General features: G+C 50.3%; 1 protein-coding gene across 1 annotated transcript in view; it reads left to right on the top strand.

Annotated features, from left to right (window-relative positions):
- Positions 1-4904: 4904 nt before the first annotated feature.
- The window catches only part of NFATC2 (nuclear factor of activated T cells 2), an 84687-nt gene continuing 67461 nt past the window's right edge, over positions 4905-22130 (top strand). The window contains exons 1-2 of the mRNA XM_032705169.1: positions 4905-4976; positions 20964-21473. Coding sequence (XP_032561060.1) covers positions 20977-21473 — 497 coding nt within the window. The 5' untranslated portion in view covers positions 4905-4976; positions 20964-20976. The remainder of the gene's footprint in view (positions 4977-20963; positions 21474-22130) is intronic.

Genomic DNA, 22130 nt, shown 5'->3' with positions numbered 1-22130 from the left:
TGTGTGAACATGTATTTGGGGGGGGTACTGAACCCACCCCCAGAAAGGAACAGCTGGGGGTAAGGGCTCATCATCTCCTGCAATCAGAAGCATTTCTTCAAATTCCTACCTTGGTTCTTTACAGGAACTCCTTGGAAGGGGAAGGTGACTTGAATAGTTGGGAATAACGATTAATTAATGATGCTGTTCTCATTCCATAAACTTTGTGAGCTGGAAGCAATGTGCAAAAGGGAACAGCTCTTTCCTTGTACTGCTGTAGCAACTGTAATTTAGGGGACAGGATCTCTGTGGTGTACAGCTTCACTGAACAGAGCAAGCAGGAGAGTAATCCCAATGTTCCCCTGCCCCAGGGATGGGCACAGGACAGAGCAGCTCAAGGGTTGAGCTGGCAGGTGCCTGTGGACCTGCACAACCTGGCCTTGGACAGCATATGTTATTCATTCCTCTCCCTTTTTCTCCTGCTCTATGCAAAGGGAAGGGTGTTCACAAGCCAGTTCTAATCCTGTATGACCAATAATGGGAATTTCCCAGGTAGCAACTCGTGATGGGGCTAAAAATCCAGGGCTAAGTAGAAGAATTGGCATTTCTAACAAATGGCTGCTTGTTGGATATCTCTTCCCAAAGCAGAATTTTCAATTGTAGATGAAAAGCTAGTTCTCATTTGGGAAAAATTCAAGCAGTTCTAGTTCCAGTCCTGGAGAGCTCTATATGGGTGGATTCCCTGGGCCACGTGGAGCTCATTACAAGATCAGACACTCTGTAACTTAACAGAGTGAGTGAATATGTCATTTAGACAAGTGCATTGTCAGAAATAAGCCTGAGTTGGTAAAGTGCAGTCAGGGTGCTCCAGGACTGCTTGGAAAAGGGAGGGAGGTGCCAGTTTGCAGGACCTGAGCGGGCCAAGCTGCAGCTGGGGAACTGCTGGGTCCTTGTGAGGACCTCAGAACCCAGAGAGGTGTGATGAGGACACAGCCAGAGTGTGGGAATCTGGTGCCCAGGCCCCGCTCTGCTCAACGTCTCGGACGTGTGGAGGCTGCTCTGGGACTCATTGTGTGCGAGGGCAGATTGGGGAGAGCAGTATTTACTTTGGAAGGGTGAGGAGCTTCTGTCAAAAATACTTATTGTTGCTGTGAGACTGAAATACCTTTTGCAAGTGGAAAACAGAGATGTCTCCATGAAGTCTATGATGATAAAATCCAGGCAGCTGACCCAATGGCCAGAGAGCACATCCTCAGGAAGCCTTGGTGCCTTATCTCCTGAAGAGCATGAGAAATAATAATAATTTTAAAAAATAATCGTTTTTATTGCCAATTGCCTGCGTGGAGCCGGGTGGGGAGGCTCATCCTCTGGCGGGAGGTGCAGGACGATGCTGTGGGTGGCTGCCAGGGGAAGTCAGGGACTCCCCTGGGGCCGGGAGTCCCGGGAACACGGCTCCCCGGACCTCCCGGGCTCCCCAGGCCGGCTGCCGCCCTCCCCGGCCTCCTGCAGCTCTCCTCTGCCAGGCAGGGAGCTCCTCACTCGGCCTCCTGGGCCGGGAGCCCAGCGGTGAGGACCGGCCGGGCTATTCCCGGGGACAAGTTCAGCTTCCAAATCCATCCCCCGAGCCAGGGAGCTGGTTGGGGTCAACACCAGGAGATGCATCCCTTCCCCTGTCCCCGAAGCTGGGCATCCTCTTGGCACATCCCAGAGAGGGCCATGGGCATGGGGGAGGGAGGTGGGCCTGTTTTTGGGGGTAGGGATGCGGTCCAGAATATGCCCCTAAAAGGAAGAGGAAGTATTCTCCTAAAGAGGGAATAAATAGCTAAAAATATTAGCTATTAATAGCTCCTTGCCTCCAAAAATAAAATCCCTTAGTGATACCAAAATAAGAAAGCAAAGGAAAGTCGGAGGTATTTGGCCTTCCTTTGAAAAAGGAAGCTAAAAATAACTATATATATATAAAAATCTCTCGTTTCTAGGGAAAGTCTCTGCCCCCGCATCCAGCTTGCACAGTTATATAAGACTTGAACTACATCCCCCTCTCCTCCGCGGCCGCTCACAACGCGCTGGAGCCGCGGCCAGATGGAGAAAGGTTCCGTCAGGAAAGTTTAACTCAGCGGGGAAGCTGCAGCCAGTGGAGGACACGATTCTCTCGCTGAACTCTCCAAAAGCCTTGGAAATCTTACAGTTGTGTCATATGCTGGTTTGGGGAATGCTAGTCCGGAGGCAGCCGCCAGCCCTCTTTCACTTCTTTATTTATTTTTTTTTTTCGCTTTGCACTGAGTTTAATTTGGGTAGCAGGATTCAGCAGTTTTAAGTTGGAAAAAACTTAGTGGAAGAAGATATTTTAGGAAAACCCTGTCATGTGAACTAGCGGGAGCCGATCAAACTGAGCTATTAAAAGAAAGACATTGTATTTTTAAACGGGGCAGCCTAGGGCAGCCAACCTGTGTGCCCAAAACCGCGGAGCCGGGGCTGCTCCCCCGCTACAGCTCCGCGTGGGAGGAGGCCGAGCTTTCCGTCGGGATCGCCCATTCTCCGCTCGCTCTGGGATACCCTTTGGCAGGGCCAGGTGCCCTCGGCCGCCCCAGGTTGTGTGTGCCCCCCCTGCATGCGGCTGCTCGCCCCCAGCTCTCCCCTTCCCAGCTCTGCTTCATTGCCCCCCTCGCCTAAAGCCCCTGTCCCAGTTCTCTTCTCCGCGTTTCCCAGTGCAATTATAACGAGGGATGCTGGAGTGACTGGTCACAGCCACAGCGAGGAGTTTGGGTGACAAGGGTGGAAGTTGGGTTAATTACTTATTTCTCCCGACTAATAATTAATTAAAATCGTTTTGCTCTCCAAGCAAAGCCGCGGTCTCGGTTTCCCTTGAATGTTTCCAAATAGGAATCAGGTGGTTCTGAGTTTGCTTCACCTGATGCCAATAGTGGGTCCGATCAAACACGCCGGTGACTCAGGGGTGACACCCGTGCGGAGGGGCCGGGACCTGTGGGGTCCCGCGTGGGGCCGGGGCCGCTGCGGGAGCAGCGCCGGGGGAGGTTGTGGGATCTCGCTCGTGGCTTCAAAGCTGCTCATTGAGAGGGCTGTGAACGGGAAAAGCCTCCAGGTAGGAGCCCGAGGGTCAGGTGCAACTTTTCTGTCCTTCCTCTCCATCCCGGGCTCGGGCAGGAATATCCTCACGGGAGAGTGGCCGGGGCGCGGTGCCGGTGCTGGGGGAACGGGGAGCCGGAGGTGAGCCCTGCAGGAATGGGGGGGGAAAGGCTCCCCTAAGAGCCGGCAGGGTGCGAGGGGGGATTCGTTGCGGGGGCTCGGGGGGGAGCTGAGGGGAGCGGGGATACCGGGACGGGGCTCCCCTGCACCCCGGGGGCAGCCCGTTGCATAACGGGCCCGCGGGGCTGGGAAAGGTATTTCCGCCCCGACGTGTCCAAAGATGACAAAGGGTAGGAAAGTGAGGTGCACTGAGTTTCCCTGGGCTGCTGCAGTTGCTAGCCTGCAGGACAACAAACCCGGGAAGCAGAAAGTTTGATTGCGATGCCTCCTTCGAGTCGATCTGGGGAGTGAGGGAGTGAAAAATGGAAATGCGGTGCGGGTGCCAGGCACCCCTCCGCACGCAGCACGGCCAAGTCCCGCTACCGTGACTCAGCCCGGGGCTCCGGCTGACCCCGGCAGCCACTCGGCTCGCCGCGCATCCCGAGGGGCGGCAGAGCTGCCTCGCTCCCCCGAGAATCGTTTATATATGCGACCTGTTCATCTCTGCTGGAAAAAAACACTGTGCAAGTGCAGTTGCACGGAGATCCTGAGCCCAGCACCGAATCGAGAGGCAGATGCTCCTTAGCACACTAGTGAAAACTATACGTTGTGAGACAGCAGCAGTTCATAACATCTCTGACTTTATTTTCCTGTTTTCTTTTGCTTTATTTTCCTGTTTATACATAGGACATGTAAACACACACGGGTTGTCTTGGTTTCGGAGGCTTCCTTGGCTATTTCATTCTTGCTAAGCTCCACGTGTATCGGTGGAAATCCATGGGGTTGCTCCTCTCTCTTCTAAATTGATCTAAAAATAGGAACAGAGAGCGTTCTGTGGAACACCACTAAACAGATACACTGATTTTTAATTTTTCTTTTCGTCTTTGTATGAAGAATTGAGCCAATGGTAATTAAAAGCCAAAACCTGTGCCAGTAATAAGATGGGTATTAATAGGGTGCTGGTGAATTTAAAAGACATAAATATAAGCTGGGGACTTTGCTTTTCTGAATGATTTATTCAAAGGTAGAGGCAGTAGGAGCCTGAGCTTGTCTCTGCTGGGAAGAAGGAAAACTTCTGCACAGAAGCCCTGTTGCTTTGAAAGGCTTTGCAGTTCCTGCAAGTTTTGTTTAAAAAGCACACACTGGGATTTTTAACATCATCCATATTTCTTTCTTTCTCGCTCTCTAACTTTCTGCTCAACAATTAAGTGCTTGTGCTGCAGACTGAGAAAGCCGCAGAGCTGCCTTGGCCCGGAGCTGGGAGACGTCATGGATTCCTGAGTGTGAAGTTGCAGGAAAGCCCTCAGTTTGGGAGATGGAGGCGATCCAGGGGTTTCCATGGCACTGGGATAAACAGGAGGAAACAGTGAGGGAATCCCGTTATTTTACAGCATTCAAAGACTATAAACACTCGGAGCAGGAAAGGAAGTGGCCTTTCCCTCTCTAGTAACCCTCATCTCAGAGCAGAGAACTGACTTCACTTCAGGAACAAGCTCAGCCCAGTTCGGATCCCTCTTTGCACCTCCAAACACTCACTAAGGAGGCGAGCAAGAGGGGTTCCCTCTGTCCGGGCAGCACTCGTTGAACATGGTTTAAAGAAGATTTTTTTTATTATTATTATTTTTTTTTTAAATAATTTTTTTCTTGCTATTGATTTTTTTTTTATTTTTTTTTTTTTTAATTCCCGATGCAGCGAGAAACTGCCTGCAGGCTGGTACACTACCACCACATCATGAGGTCTATGGATCAAGGTAGGGTCTGACTGCTGCGGTGTCTGTGTGCTGTGTGTGCCCCCCTGTGCGCTCCCCTCCCCGGGGCTCGGCAGGTCCCTCCCTGGCCCGGGGGTTTGTCCGACCGTAGGCTGGGTGGGCAGGAGGGGGGTCATGGCGAGAAAGTCCCTCGGAGAAGGGACTGGACTGGCTTTATGTTTGGTTTGGTTTGAAGCGCTCCGCCACGGCGGTACAAATCTGTCTGGAGGAGCCTCCTTTAAACTCCAGCCAGAGGGACTCTCCTCTTCCAAGCCATCACCCCAGGAGTCTCGCTGACTAACCCGGCCGCTTAACCCTTCCGCCGCCTGCCAGGTCGGGGGCCCGGGGCGTCGCGGCGGCTTCCCGGGGCCCGGCGGAGCTCGAGGGGCCGGGCCGGGGCTGCGCGGCCGCGCCGCCCGCGCGGTGCCCGCGGGTCCCGCCGGGTCGGTGCCCCCGCGGGGCGGGCGCGGAAGAGCCGAGCGGCGGAGTGGGGGGCTCGGGGGCGGGGGGCTCCGGCCGCGCTCTGCGGGGCCGGTGGAGGTAAGAGTTAAGCGCGGCGAGAGGAGGAGCCTGTCCCGCTGTCAGCCCCGTGCGCGCCCCCCGCGCGGCCGCCCCGACCCGAGCCACGACCCCCCTCCGCAGCGCCGGTCTCCCCGCTGCCAGCTCGAGGACGGGGCGGCTGCGGCTCCTCCGGCATCCTCCGCGGGCCCCGTGGGGAGGGCCACGCGAGGGAAGGCGGAGGGGGCTGCAGGCTCGCACGGAGCGGGGCGGGGGGCACCTCTGCGGGTAGTGTTGGGGAGGGGGCTCTCGGGGTCGGCGTGGCCACCAGCGGGCGATCCGTGCGGAGGATGCTCCGCGCGAGGAAAGCCCTCGCCGCCCGCAGCCCGGCTCCTGTATCGCACCCGTGGACCAGCGAGCCCGGCTGCCCCCGCCGGGCCCCGCAGCCCCCGCCCGGGCGGCCCGGCCGCTCCCCCGGAGCGCTCGGGGTGCGCTGAGCCCGCCGGCCGGGCGGCAGGCGCAGGTGAGTTGGGTTTTGACTGGGCTGCCGGGCCGGGGAGAAGGAGTGGAGGTGGAGTAGGGAAGCGCTCTTCCATCCACCCGCTCCATCCTCGATTCCCCCGCCCGCGCTGGCACCGCCGCTCGGCCGCTGAGTCAGAGCCGCCCGGGGCCGGCGGAGGGTGTGCGGGATCCGGGGGACGAGCCGAGTACCGCAGGGCTGCCTTTGAAGGGCCCTTAGTAGCGGCTGTTTGTTTTCTCCTGCCGTAGCGAGCTCCCCGGGCACCTGCCAAAACACACTCGTTAACACCTACACCCAAAGGGGATCATCCGAGAGCTCCAATTCTCGGACAAGCCAATGGAAAGACTCTCAGTGGCTTTATACCGCCTTAGGATCAGGCCATTGCCCTGCCTCGTGTCTCCTCTGCTTTCTCCAGACAAAACTCCCTCTCTCCTGAGTGCTCCATCTGTTCTTAGTCACTCTCGCAACACCCTGTGGAAGTTATTTTGCTGCAGAGAGCAGCAAAGGGAATGAGGAGACTTCTTGCTCTTCTCAGTGATCCTGCTTTCACCTGCCACAGGATAGGAGTGGATCAAAGCACAGGGCAGCTCTCCAGAGACAGCACCACAACTCCTTCCAGTGCTGCACAGCTATCTGCTGCCCAGAGCCCTGCAGTCACAGCACAAAATGAAAAGCACTGATTTATTACTTTTATTTCCAGGTCAAATATTTGAGATCACAGTAGCCAGCTGAGCAGTGCAGTCAGTTGCACCACAGAGGCTAGAGATGCTCCTGGGTCCCAGAAGGTATTTTTCCCTTTTATGCAAAATGCTTCTGTAAGTGGTGCAGGGTGACTGGAGCAGACCCTGCCACTGACTTGCCTTCGTGTCATGAGGCTGTTCCCAACATTTCCACGAAGGAAAAGCAGCGTGAAACTGCAAGGGGTTAATAGCACATGACATTTTTGGGATCAGTCTCAGGCTTTGGGAGGATTTCTGCACCCACAACAAAGTGTAAGAGTCTTATTAATACAGGGTGTGTAAATGATGATGTGTTAATAACTTTAAGCCCTCATCCCCTTTTATGATTAGAGCAGGCTTGGACTGAGGAATGAAGGCTCTCCATAGCCTAAAACTCTGCCAGCAAAAAGCTGCTTCAGTAGTTTTGCTCCCCAAGCTGTGCTTCTGCAAGGGTCAGCTGCAGCACGGATTTTGACCAGGTAACCATGAGTCCCTGTGTCATCTTGTGGTCTCACATCTGTGAATGCTCTGTCCCTTGAAGCAGCCCCTTTCTATCAGTCAGCCTGTCCTGTGGGACACAGTTACACCAGCTACAGTCAGCAAATGATTTCAGAGTCTCTCATACAGGGTAGGAATCACATTCACAGATGGGACACTGACATAACTGGAGCGCTCTTTTATAACATTCCAGTAGATATTCTAAGTGAAATGTTTCATCATTCTTTTTTTTAAAAAATAGCCAAGGATAATAATATCCTAGAACTTCTTTTCCACTACTGGCTTAATCTATTTTTTTTAAACTATGATATGTGCATTCCTTTGGTTTGCACAGCAGACTTCAGAACTTAATGGGAACATGGAGATATGAGCAATTTTTCCATTGTCCTTTATTGCCAAACCACTTTAAGCCTGAAATTGGGGGGTAATATCTCTGACTCAACCTCACCCCAAAACTGAATAGCAGTGTGTGTGCATGTGTGCCTCTCAGAGGAACTACCAGATATTTCTCCCTTCTCTCTCCCTCCTTTTCTTTCTCTAATAGCACTCCCCACACTCCAGACCAAGCAACTAGTCACTCACAGTCTGAGCTCATTTTAAAGAGCTTGGATTCAGTCCACGTGCAAGTTTTAGTTGCCTGTTAAATTTCTAATGCCTGCCACATACACCATTAGAACACTTAAATTTTTAAGACAGCATTGACTCATATTTTCTTTGGGTTTTAGCTGCTAAATAGACAAGCAGAATTCTTAATCCACTTTACCTCTTTTGCTGTAAAAAGGTTTAAAATGAAAGTATACCAGTATTACAGATTCAGTTTAAATTACATCTTGTGTGGGGCCACATAATAACTAGCACAGTCACCATATCTCTGAGAAGATCATATAAAACTTTCTTCAGCTTGGGGCATCCTCTGATCCCTTGCAGTAGTGAAGTTATTGGTACAGGGAATACAGTGGACAGTATAATAGTGAAATGAAAGTAATAAATGATAAATGACATTTGCAGTACATTTAAACCCTGAGAAATATGTTAAGTACTTTTTAAGCCACAGTTTGTATTACACTAGAAACTACTCTTTCTTAGCTTTGTTTTTGGATTCCCTGTCCCCTAGTACCTGGGCAGTCCAGTGTTCACATACTTTTAAAGTTTATTGAGGCATAGCCCTGCCAAAGGCAAGCAGTGATCCAACTATGTGGAAAAGGACTCCTTCCATTCTCCAGTTCCCTGAAATGGCAGCACAATGTATTTCCAGTTCTGCTCTGTGTGGAGCCTGCTGTAAGTATACGTGGCTGCAATTTTTGTTAATGCTGCCAAGGACAGACTTTGCTTCAGTTCTTGAAACACCTTTTTGGCTCATGACACAGCTTTACAGAATAAAACCCAGGAGTTAACACTGACTCCCAGATCTCCAGTGGGTGCTGTGAGCCCAAGTGGAGCTGTGACCAGGGGCCAACAGTTGGGGCCACGTTGGCCTTCTGATAGCGGTAACAGGAGAAACACATGGAGGGTCCTCGTACAAAGAAAGTGTTTCTGATATGAGAAAGATTGAGATTTAGGGAAACCAAGTAGTATTTCCTGCCTTTGGACACTGTATTCCAGCCTTCCACTCCAGCCCTAATGGAAAACAAGCATTGGGAAGTGTTGGTCACGTTGTTTGGGTTTTTCCCTTGATTTGGAGCAGCCAGATGATTTTTCTGAGTGTGTGTATTGAGCTGAAGAGCCCACAGTCTATTTAAGTCTAGTAGCTTCCCTGCCTTTTTTTCATTGTTAATTATTAATGACAGACCGTGGGTAGTATTTGTCACTTGTGTAGTTATTAACAGCTAAAACCATTTACAATGTTTTATTCTCATAATGGGCTTGAGAGCCTGATTTTGGTCTAAACTAAACTACACTCAGCCTTTAGAGGGTTCCAGAAATTACACCTGTCCCTTGAACTGAATTCTGCAGCTGCTTCATGCACCTCTAATATTTAGGCCAGATCTGTATTTCGTGGATTTGTGCCATTTCTCCTTGAAATAATGCACTGATGGATTCAAACACAGCCCACAGTGTACAGCATCAGAACTCACAATCTCTGTGCACTCAGAGCATGTGGAAACTGTTATTCCTACAGGTTATGCCACAGTGATCCTATGGGCCCAGTGTCCCTATGTGCCCTGAGAGCTGCAGGAGGGAGTGGGGAGAATCCAGTCAATCGATGCCTGGTCGCTCTTGCTCCTTGACATCTGTCAAGTTGTCTGCTGGGCAAAAAAAGTTGAATCCTATAAGCTGAGCTAATTCCTACATTTCTCTAACACTTTTCTCATTGCTGTCTTGTCGCCCTAATTCCTCGCCAGTGTCAGAATTTATGATTACGTGTATTAGCAGCGAAACTATTTCGCATGACATGGTCGTTTTGGAAAGCAAAAGGTACATTTTCCATTTGTGGAGTATTACTAATTCTAGGAGTAGTTGGGGATAAGTTTGAAACTTGACATGCTTAATGGATTGCAGGCAAGCTTGGAAATAAAGGATAGGATAAAGACTGAGCAGGAGTTGGGGTTGTTTCCCCATGCTCTCCTGCCAGTCACCCACATGTCACTTTAAAAGCCCAATGTTATTGTTCATATCGTTTCTTTTTGTGGTTGATACAATTGATGCTCTCCAATTGTGCTCCGTGTGCTGTTAGCTGCAAGGGTGACAGCTCTCTTTAATGCTCAGCCAAGATCAGCAAGTATATTTGGTTTTCCTAATGAATTTTAAACAGAAGGGCCAATGATAAAAGGCCAGCACTCAGCACACGGTAAGGATCATTGTACAACAGATATAAATAGTCCAATTTAATATATGCTTAAACAATTCAGAACAAATCAAGCCCTCAGACAGAGCAGCACGAGTTCCCCGAGGAGCCTCACGTTCCTGAGGGTAAGAGCTCAACCCCATGTGCAGCTTTCTGGGGTGGCCTCATTTGTGGATGTCAGTCCCAAGACCGCTAATGACCGGCTGCTCCGGCTCCCCCGTCTGTCCCGGCGGCAGCAGAGCCCCGGCTCTGTCTGAGGGAGACACTCCGGAGCTGCAGAGCCAGCGCCTCGTGTAGGCTGGGAATCGCTGCGGCAGATGAGGTAGCCTTGAGCTGTGGTCTCCAGCTCAACCACAGAGCGAGCACTGGATCCTTTCCAAAACAGGCTCCAGCAGTCCCCTGCTCCAGCACGGAGCAAGGAGCAGGAGTCAGGAAGCAGCATCATGTGGCACAAGGGCTGGACAGAGCCTATGGTCCTTCCACACTGCTCACACACACGTGTGCACACCCTGCAGGGCTGTGTGCTGGCCACTGGCACCCGGCAAAGCTCCATCCCGGGTGGCTTTGGCAGTGTGTGCAGGAGAAAGTTCAAGTAGTTAGATCCAAGGAAGCCATTGTGTTACTATGTATATTATGCATTAATGAGAAAAAATGTTATCCTTTCAGTCTCCACTGCGTTAAAGCTTGGCATTGACAGCTCTGACATCACTTACTAATCTAGTGCTGTGAATTTGGAACAATGGCTTTCCCCTCTCCATTTAAATTGCTCTTCAGTGGGAAATGTATGGAGTGAATGTATAAAGTTGATTCTATGAATATACCAGCAGGGTTCCCCCTATTTCCAGCTCACCATCTCCTTCTGTAAATACCTCAGCAAACACCCTGGCACATCCCATCTGCAGGATCACTTGCCCTTTCTGACAGTCAGGTTTCTCTATCCCTTGGCATTTTCTAGTAATAAATTATTGCTACAAGGCCTGATTCCAGTGTGACTGCTGCTCGTCTGCCCTCCTGCAGCCCCACAGCAGGTGTTGCTGCCCCCTGACTCCCCTTTCAGCTCCAGCCCTATGTGGTGTTTCTCCTCACCCACAGGTGCCTCTGATGCCTCCCAGTAACTCCCTTGGGTGACTGGCCAGTACTGGGCTTCTTCAGAAGCTCAATGTAGAAACTGATTTCAAACTGTAGGAAAAGCCTGAGTTCTTGCCCTCTGGACTTGCAAAGCATAGAGCAAAAGAGTGTAACGAGAAGGCAATTTGTCATTAATTGGCTGGACACATTAATGAGAAAGGTGACAGGGTATAAGCCCAAATGTAGAGATGCTGGTTCATGTGTGCTCTAAAACAGACTTTCTGTGAACTTAGACAAGTAATGTGGGGTCAGATTTGTCATGTAGTTAATGCTGCCATGCTGACAGGCTTAGCAAATAAAAACAAGCTGAAGTAAACACCAAAATACTTTTTTAATGATCTTGGTCCCCCTGCCTTTGCCTCCCTGCCCTGCCTACAGACTAAGAGCATTTTTCAAACTCGCAAACCTGATGACAGCCATCTGTACGCTAATAAAGGGCACCATACAAACAGGTATGTGCAAGGGAACAGCCTTCTGACCACAGATCCTCTGAACACACAAATTTAGGGTCTCCAGTTACCCACGAGTGAAGTCACTGGTGGTTGTAGCAGCCATCGGAGGGGTAGGAGGCTGCCTGGAGGCAGCGACCAGCACCCTGTGCAGGGCCAGGGGAAGATGCTGATGAATAGAGTCAATGTGGTGGAGGTGGCTGAGGGGACTTGGGCAAGCTGGCAGCACCAGCAGTGTGGTCAGCAGGGAACGTGGAGAGAGCCCATTCTCTGAAATGCTGTTTGTGAGCAAGGCAGGAGGAGAACAGAGGCTTTGTGCATGATGGACTTGATGTCTCTAAGGGTGCTCCAGTTAAGGCCTGTGACTGCAGAAACCTGCCTGCTGCTGCCCTGGCTGCAGCCTGCAATGGGAGGCTGGAGCACGTGGTGTGTCACGAATGAAGCCTGGAGAAGGCAAGGGCAGCACCTGGACTGCCTGGAGCTGCTGGAGACCCTGGAAACCTCAACAGAAAGGGGTTTGACTGCTGAGGAGGAGGTGGCCACGTGCGATACAGCAAGTAATGCCCCACATGGGGTAGCAGGGCAGAGATGCCCACCCAACAGGGGGTAATTTCTGGGGCTCCCGTGCTTGGGCAGGCCTGTTATTTCCCTCTCAACCCTGCTTCTTCTATGTCCGTGCCACCTCCTCTGATCTCAGACCCTCTCCTCCTCGCTCCCACCTCGACCCCCGCGAGCCGCGCTGCCGGTGCGGTGCTGCCGGTGCGGTGCTGCCGGTGCGGTGCTGCCCGGGCCGGTCCCGGCTCCTCCTCCCGGGGGCGGCCCCGGCGGCAGGTGGCTGCCCAGAGCAGGAAGCTGCCACCGCTCGGCCCCTCGTGTGCCGCTGCCGGGCTCGCCGCCCGCACCCGCCGTCGGGGGCACCCGTGCCCGCCGCGCCCTCCGCCAGCACAACTTTTTTGCTTTTTTTTTTGTTGTTGTTTTACCAGCTTTATTCCTCTTTTATTTCCTGCCCTCTGACTCCTCCGCACTCGCACTTGGAAGGACACCGCCGGGGGTTGCGGCGGCTTCACTCGGGGTGCCCTCGACACCGGGCGGGCTCCGCTCCGCTCCGCCGCTGCCCGCGGGCGCTGCCGCCATGAGCGCCCCGGCCCCCGAGCCCGGCCCGCAGGACGGGGACCCCGGGCAGGGCCCCGGCCCGGCCCGGCCGGGCAGCCCGCAGGAGGAGTTTGACTTCTCCATCCTCTTCGACTACGACTACCTGAAGCCGATCGAAGGTTGGTGAGGAGCCGCCGAGGAGGAGCCGCGGCCGCGCCCCGACGGGGCGGCGGGGCCGGGCCGGGCGCTGCTGCGCCCTCGGCAGCTCCTCGGGGGGCACCGCCGGGCTCTGCCCTGACCTGCCCTGCCCTGCCCGGGGCCGGGCAGTGGGTGCCGGCGATGCGCTGCTCGGCGGGCTCGGCGCAGGTCGGGGCCGGGCGGTTCGGGTTTGGCGGGGCTGCTTTGCCCGGCAGGTGCTTGCGGACGGTCACTGCTTGGTCCCCATCCCGTGCTGCACTGTCTGAAAGCGGCTGTGGGAGCTCCTGTTGGTCCCAACGTTTTGCACCCGGGAATGAGCGCAGCTGCCAAAGGCGAGGCAAAGGAGCTCGGCTCAGTTGGTCGCCTTGTGACCATCATCGTCATCGTGCTAGAGGGTGTTCTGGAAACTCAGAAAGGCCGCTCAGGCACTGGGGCTTAGAGTCCCGAGGAGTTAATTACTTGCCACGAGTTTGAGCCTCCTGCTTGGATGGCAGGGAGCTGGGTAGATCTGGTTTCCAGTTTGGGTCCAAACACCATAAGCTTAAGTTAAAACTAAGAAAAAAAAGATCTGCAGACTCTTCTACGTCTCTGAGCTTATGCTGTGATATTAAAAGCACCGTGCCAAGCGCTCCCTGACTTCCTAAATGATAATTCTATCCGTTGATGATAGTAAAAAGTGATACTTCCTTACCCATAAAATACAGATATGTGTAAACCAGAAAAAGCTGAAAGAAAGAGGACCCAGAGGAATGAATTGCTGGGATATTGTTTCTAAGATACATTCGTTTGGATTCTGCATGGTGGACAGGTGGCATTTCTCTAGGGCATCTGAAGAGAGATGTTGTGTTCCTGGAGGATGGTGCAGGATGAGACCTTTGAGGCCTGAATCATGGTAACATTAGTGAAACAGAGTTATTAGTGAGTTTTATTCTTTGTGTCCTTGTTTAAATACACAGATGTGCACCAGCATCAAAGCTCAGGCTGGTTAATGTCATCAGATGCACAAAGCTGAATTTTCTTTCAAGTAGATCAAATTGTGCTAAAATATATCCACGATGGTCAGTGATTTTAATGAAAATACATTAAATCTCAGTGAAAGCTTCAGATGCTGATTTGTTCACATCTGTATAGTAAGCAGTACTGCTGTGAAGCCTTAAGTGGGAAGTTCTACAGAATATAATAGTACGTAGGCGGAGTGTAGAAAGTTTAATCTTCAAACCACATAAATGCAGAGCAGTATATGCTTGTTGTAGAAGTAACTTCCTTCTTGAGCCTGCTTTCTCCACATTTGAATTACTGGAAACCGTAATTAGTAGTAATTTTGTTTGTTCCAAAGATGGAAATCATTAGCATAAAAAAAAAAAAAGATCACAACCATATATACCAGCATTGTAATCTGGAGAACATTCTCCCTGGCTTTGAAAAGGCACCAGCTAGAGTCTGTAAGCAATCCAGTATACATCCGTGACCTTTAATGTAGAAAAGATTAAAGCATGTTTACATGAGAACAGAAAATGTTCACGTTTTGAGGAAGGACTTTATCCACATGCCGGTGGTAAATGATGCTCATTGTTCATGTGCGATTCTGGCCTCGTCTGAACTGCAGTTGAGAAAACAAGGCCTTTTCAGAAGGAGGATTCAAAGTGGAACCAAAACCATAGGAGTGTCTGTGGATCCCAGCACTTCAGTCTGGTTCCTTACATTCAGAGCTGGTTTGAAAGAGGCTCTGGTGTCCTCACGGCCTGAGCTGCTCCACCCACTGCTCACAACAAGTCCTCTAAGAAAAAAATCTCTGTGAGCGTGCTAAAAGGGTTTTTTAAATTAAAAAAAAAATAAAAAGAAAGGGGGGGAGAAAGGAAATTTGAGGCTCTAGGAATGGACTGGGAAGAAAGTTTATTTCTGATAGAAATTTTTTTTACACACCCAAACCTGTGTTTTAAAAGTAGGATCTATATCACAACTTGTTGCCATGGGAATGCCAGAAATATCGTTGCTGAAGGTGGCTGGTGTTCAGTAGTGCTTAAGTGTGCCTGAGACAACAGGAGCATGGAACTGCTATAAAAGCAACAGGGGAAAGAAGGGTAAATAAAAGTCCTACAGTCAATATTATTAATATTAAATATTCCTCTCTAAGCCAACCGTTTCCAAAAGCAGGAGTGCTGTACAAAGTGCCCTTTTCCCTAGGCCTTCTCCCCTTACTTGCCAGACTTTAATTAGCAATTATCTTCTCAGTATTTGCAAATGAGGAACACCTGCTGAACTCCGTGTGCCCAGGTGAACAGGATTTGGGGAGTGGGGGCAGGGCAGGTATCCTGTGCTATTAAATTGAAGCTGGGATTTCACTTGGCCATTGAGGAAGTTTTCTGTCTCCTTTTAAAACAAAGTGTTAGGTGCATTCCCTTGAGAGTTACCTGTGCAGGTGTTGCTAGTGATATCCCAAGTTTTAGCTTATTTCAAGCATGGCAGGTGCTGCATATCTTTGCTTCTCCATGCAGAAGACTGACAGTGTTAATGAGCATTTAAAAGTGAGCTCCTACAAACAGAGCTCCCTGATGAGTAAGTTCTGATAACTGCTTTGTGTATTCTTCCCTAATACCTGTTGTTGGCCACTATGAGAGACAAAATACTGAAAAACTGCTCTGCTTCAGCAGCTCCCTTCATGTAGTTTTGTGGTGTTCACTCTGTGATGATCTGCTGACAGGTAAGGCTGTCACATAATTTTTAATTTTTGAGGTTAACCTTTTTGGGAGTTGATCCTCTGAGGGGTGTTTTGAAAATCCAACTAAAACTTATCCTTAAATAAGATTCCAGACAAAATCCTGCCCTGAGACAACAGGTGAGAATGCAGATGGGAAAGAGTATTTTCTCGTGGGCTCAAGCCCTTGCTGTAGCTCAGCAGACTCTTACATTGCATCTGGTGATATGAATCTACAAGGTCTGTGTATATATAACAGAGAGAGGGGAAGCAGGGAGCATCCATAAATATTAATATTCCTCTAAAGGCTTGTTTGTATGTAGACAGGCTCCCAGGGACATTGCCACGTCTTGTAGGTGTCAAGCCCTGTATAATTTGCCTGTTCATTTTTTTTTCTCCCAGATGCAAAGCTATTAAAAGGGAAAAAACTGAAAGTGCCTGCAGCTGGGTCCTGGCTCAGGAACACAGGAGGCAGTGTTCAGCCCTGCCATAAAGAAACAAATATGCACATCTAGCAGAGAATTCCAGATTTCACTCAGGAAACCGGCTCTCACTTGGAGCTTCCAAGCAGTTTGTGTAAATAACAGACAACCTGGCTTTTGAAAAATGCAAAAGAGCTCTGCACTGATCCCTTCAAATGACAATGAGCAAGTTAATTAAGAAAAAAATTGGCTCTTTTACTTATGCAAATAAGGAACTCCATTTAAATCCCAGGAGCTGCACTGCAGCAAGAGGATATGAGGTCAAAACCAAACTTCAGCCCCTGCCCTCCCTTGTCCCGCACGTGTCTATCTTTAGCTTTTCCTAGATGATGGTTTGGATAAACCCAGCATGGAATGCAGTTGCTTGGGTGATCTTTTATTCCCTAATTTCATGCTAATTGGCAAGGTCATATTTGGCTGACTGGATGACTTTGAAGTAACTGCCTTGTTTTAAAGCAGTGGAGGGTGGTCCTCACAGAGCTGCCTATGCACACACTGGTGTGGTCCTGGGCTTGAGGGATCTCTGGATCCTGGCAGGACCCAGCAGGGTTTTCCTTTCTACCTCTCAGAGGTATGTGAAAAGGAGTTTTATAGATCAAGGCTTGAATCCTTTGAAACTTAAATCCCTTGATCTTTTCTACCTGTGATTTCACTTTTGGGTTCTAAGGGCAGTCCTGAGGGTACCCACCTGGGCAGGCTGCCCAGCTTCCAGAGGGTTGGGGGAGCTGCCTGCACCCTTCCTGGACCTGTCTAGAGGAGCTGGTTTGTTGGTTATTTGCAATACAGTAGCTCTGCTTCCATTCCCTGTTGTGGGGAGAGAGAGGGAGAGGTGGTCTTGTGAACTATCAACTGGGTAAATGCTATGGAAAAAAAAGGGGAAAGTGAGCTGACAGCTTGGAGGCAGTTTGGGTGGGATCTTAGGGGGCTTGGGGCTCAGACTGCTCTAGGTAAGGGACTTGAGTGATGCAGGGTAGGCTGTTTGCTGACAGTAAAGCTGAAAGAGAATGTGAGGAGGTGTCAGTGCTGTCTGGCTGAGAAACTTGCTTTCTTTTAACCCACTGTCAAACCAGAAGGATATTTTGGTACTGAATCAGAGGGTGATTCAGCAGTGAAACCTCAGGCTGGGAATGCCTGAGTGAAGGGAGATGGGGAAGTGCTGTAACTGCCCATGCCGGGGAGCTGTGCTGAGGCTGCTGTGGGGTTTGCTGAGATGTCCATCAGAAAAGCAGTGAAGAGAACAGTCCTTTGCTGGAGTATTTCAGTCTGTGTTTTGGGATGCAATATGCAGGAAGGGATGAACCGTTGAAGGTGTCACAGCCTTGGGTGCAAAACCTGCACCTCTGGGGAGCATCTTCCCCCTGCCTGCCCCCTCTCAAACGCAGGAGCTTGACCCTGTTTACAAAAGCAAACTCCTGGTGGTGCTCCTTGCCTGGGGAGGTTGGGGTGTTGGCTCTGGTCTGTCCTCTCCTGGACCAGATTCCTAACTCCAGCCTGCCTTAGCCAACTTGGCCAGGAGCAGAGTAGCCAGTCCCCTCCTACTGAAGCAAAAAGCAGAATTTCTCCTAATTTCGGTGGAAGAGCCGTTTATTTCTGAGAGCAGCAGTTGCCGTTTCACCCCTGTGCCCCGTTTCCCTCCCCGGTGAGGTCAGAGCTGCAGCATCACCGGCGTCTCCATGGTGACAGACCGTGACGCCACCGGCGTGGGCAGCAGCAGCCGGGACAGTGATTTCATTGTACCTCTGGAGTTCTGCGCGGCTGGGACTCGCTCAGGAGACCTCCCCAAACCCCCCAAGCCCGGCTCCTGACGAAGCCGTGCCGATGAGTCAGGGCCGGCAGCCTCTCCCCTGCCTGAGCCGCAGCCCCTGGGCATCGCTGCCTGGAGCTGTTCCCTGAGGTTTTGTCTGCAGCTTTGCCCACGGTCCTGCTTTGTTGATGAATTTGCCATGCGGGGGGAAAGTAAATATTGTTGCTGTCCAGAAGCTGTGGGTGTCTGCTCGGCCAGGGGCTGTGGCCTGGGTGAGCTGTCCCAGTTGCAGGATCAAGGAGCTCTGTGGAGCTCTTCCCGTGAAGGCAAGGGCACGCTGTGGCTTGCTGTTGTGTGTAAACGTTGTGATTAATATCTGGAGCGTGGATCCTCTGGGAGGGTGAATGCCAAGGGTGAAAGTGCTCTTTTAAACACAATGTTACAGGGATAAGCAAAGAAAATGTAGGTTATCTAAAGCCCGGTTTTTAGTGGGCAGACACTGTGGGTGGTGATGTTTGTTTGTTATTCAGAAGACTTTAAAAATTACACGTGCCCATAGAAATACATGTTTGCTTTTCCCATATCCTTCGACATGGATCTACCTACACTGGCTTTGCTGATGATACTCTGAGGAGTTTTAATTCTTTACCTGCTGCCTGTGTTTCTGGCACAGATAAAGCAGTTTAAGTGTTCAATGGGGGCAGCTTCAGCTGTGAGTGTGTTGAATGGGGAAGTGAAAGGGTTGCCCGTTCCTTGACGTGAAGGTGTTCAGCCTGGAGAATTTTTCTGCAATTGCTGGTCACTGCACACATCCTGCCCTGGCACCAAGCCTCACTGTGTTTGGTGCTGGGTTTGCTCCCTTGCATCAGCTGGTATCAGGGGGGTTGTGCCTAGAGCAGTGGGAGTGATGTTTTGCTTGTCTGGGGGGGGGGTGGTTACTCTGCTGATGCCGAAGGCGTGACGAGTTCTATTAAAAGTGAATCTCAGCATCAATATCTGGGCTCGATGTGTCAGATCTGAGTGATGGGGATGACACACTATTCCTGTGAGTGCCAAAGCTCTGAAATCAACGATGCTAAAAATATGTTCAGCTCAGAATTCGGTTGCTGTTTTCCCATCCCCAAAACAGCTGCGTGCTGGGATTAAAAGCCAGAGGGAACCTTAAGAAATGTGCAGGCTGGACTCTCCTGTGCATCTCCCCTCCTGTCACAGGCATTCTGTGTGTTGGTTTGTTTGCTTGGCTCTGGGGGGTTTCCCGCTAAACACGAAGGCTCAGCAGTTCCTGAAAACAAACAGAAACCCCCTGAAATTAAGTAAAAATCTCTCTGCTTGTAAAAGTTTCACTACAAACTTTTGCAGCCATTGCAGAAAGCACAGTCAGCTCCTACCTGGCATTATGCCCGACATTATTTTCTCGTGTCATGTAGGAGTTAGAGAAAATGCTGGAACAGTTATTTAAATATTTAAATGAAACCCTCTTTGCCTGTGGCACATACTGACCTGTGCCCATAATCCCAAACTGTGGAGCTGTTTCAGCTATTTCCTGCTGGATACATTGAGAGCTTTAAAAACATATTAAAATCCTGATAGTACTTTGCATGCTTTTGTGTGATGACAAATATTATTCAGCTCCCAGGCTGGGGAAGCTCCAGGAGCTGATGCATGTGGTCTGTCCTGGGGATACCTGGCATGACTCCGTTCTCTTGGATGCCACTGGCATTAAGCACCTGATGGGGTTCTGGGATCAGATCAGAACTGGGCTCAGTGATGCTGGTGGGAATTCTGTGTTGCCTGGAAGCATCTCAGTGCTCTGCAACTTGGGCATAGTTTGCAAGATGAGAATCTGAAAACTGAGGATTTTTTGCACCAGGAGAGAGGCTTGCACTGAGCACTTCTCTGTTACTCTGTGTTTTATAATCCCTCTCTGGCCAGTTGGGCTGGAATTGGAATGTGATTGCCTGTAACCATGGGGCTGGATCCTTTCTATTTCTCTTTTCTAACAAATACTTGTGAATGTGTTTTCTGATCATCTGGTGCATTCTTATGTGAAACCTGTCACCAAAACTTACTGACATTATATGGAGCCAAACAAATCATCACATAGAACTGGCTTTTTAATTTAATAGTTTGAACTCAGCTTTGGTTGGTTTCTTGAAGGGCTTGGCTGTGTAAGAAAGGTTTTTCTCCCTTCACCAAAAGCTGTTCCTCAACCTCTTGGTTTTACAGAGACTTGTTTGGAAGTGATTTTGTGATGTGATGGTTTCAGTCCAGCTCCTAGTTAACAAAATTTGACCAAAGTCACAGCACCCCAGTTTGCCAAGGGGTATATTTGACAGAAAGAGCAGGAGGGCCAGCACTGACATGGGCAGAGAGGCAGACACACTGCTGACCCTTCCAGGTGATCCCTCTAGGTCAGGCTCAGGCAGTGTGGAGGTGTTTGCAGTGCTTCTGTCTGTGCTGCACCTGCTCTGAGCACTTGAACTTCCCTGGCTGCTAATCCAGTACTTTTCACAAGCATTAACTGCAGTTAAAAAGAGTTAAACAAATACTAAGCTAATACCAGATCACAACCAGTTTATAAATATGCATTTTTTTTTTAATCCATGATTGCTCAGCTTCTGTAATAATATTTATAGTCTTAAAGAGACCCTTCTTTTTCCAGAAGAACCGACTCCACATAAAACCAACAGCCCACCCTCTGGAGTTACATACGCTCATGATGTCTTGGACTGTGGCCTCAAGCCATGCCCCCTGCCTTTTCCTAGCCTTTCTGCAGATCCCATGGGCAGATATGGACAGCCAGATAGTAGCATAGGGACAACACCTACACACCCTGCCAACGCTGCAGGGGCCTCTGCTCCGAGCCCTAGGATTGAAATTACTCCATATCATGAACTGATTCATTCAGGGGGTCCCTTCCGCAGCAGAGACACAGATGTTCTTTTGGTAGAACATCAGTCAAACTCAGCCACCACTAGCCCAAGGGTTACCCTGCCTGTCCCTGGCTTTGAGGGCTACAGAGAACCACTGTGTCTGAGCCCAGCTAGTAGCGGCTCCTCTGCAAGTTTCATTTCAGAGACAAATGTATCTCCTTGCACGTCACCATGTGTTTCACCAAATAATGGTCCTAGTGATGACCTTTGTCCACAGTTTCAAAACATCCATACTCATTATTCTCCTAGAACCTCTCCAATAATGTCACCACGAACAAGCATCACGGAGGAAACCTGCTTGGGACGACATTCACCATCACCCCGTCCCAACTCAAGGTCTTCATCACCAGGTGCAAAACGGAGGTACTCTTGCACTGAGCTCTACAGCACTCAGCTGCCTTCCACCTCTCCACGGCAGTCACGGACCCCCTCTCCACAATCCTCTCCTCGCATCCCCTTGAGAGAAGACAACTCTTCAGTTACTTACACACAACTGGCCAGCGCTCCTCTTTCCATGGATGCTATGAGCAGCCTTCCTACGGATCCTTCCTGTGGTGTTCCCACGAAAATTTGGAAAACCAGCCCTGATCCTTCATCAATGTCTTCCCACAAAAACAGCATTTCATGTCACGTCTTTCAGACTGTTGACTTCCACGGGCCTTGTGAGCAGGAGGACAGGAGAAACTCAGCCCCAGAATCGATTCTGTTGGTACCTCCATCCTGGACAAAGCAACTGGTGCCTGCAATCCCTATCTGCAGGTAGGTACATCCTTCCTGGGGGGATGTGTTTTCTCATGTGTGGTGTCCTCTGTCATGCATGATGATCCCTAGGGAGTGTTTTCTTGGGCAGATCTTGCTGCAGATCAGAGCTAAGTGCTCAGGGACAGCACTGGTTAATGGGGGCCCAGTCCATTATGATTCTGAGCGATGAATAAATCTGGATTTGGAAGAAACATCACCAAAGTGGTTCACTGATAGCACACTACACTGCAAATTCAAATTGCCAAATTATTTGTCTCAATAGCAGACTGCAGACAGCCCTTGACAAAGGCTGAACATGCTGGTGCCATCCTGCTGCTTTTAAAGAAAATGATGGGATTGCTTTCGTAAATTCAGTCACTTACAAATTTCCATCAAGGGCGAAAATGCTTTAAATAATTCCTGATTCAAAATAGAAGACACTGCTTCAAGTCAGACTGAGTGTTCAATCAACTCCGAGTGATTTATTGTTGGTGGTTAATTTGTTAATTGTCCCTCAACCCAAATCTCAGCCTTTGGCACTCCCCTCATCAGCTCCATCCATTGTCTGGCACCAGTGGCAGGGCTGGACCCTGAGTGATGCAAATCTGCCAGGACTGAGGGTGCCAAGTGTGTGACTCAGCTCCCAGTCACCACTGCCACCCTGCCAGCCCTGCC

Source organism: Chiroxiphia lanceolata, chromosome 17 (assembly GCF_009829145.1).
Source record: "Chiroxiphia lanceolata isolate bChiLan1 chromosome 17, bChiLan1.pri, whole genome shotgun sequence".
Taxonomy (NCBI): Eukaryota; Metazoa; Chordata; class Aves; order Passeriformes; family Pipridae; genus Chiroxiphia; species Chiroxiphia lanceolata.
The sequence above is the reverse complement of the archived record's forward strand: the minus strand, read 5'-3'. Positions and strand labels throughout refer to the sequence as shown.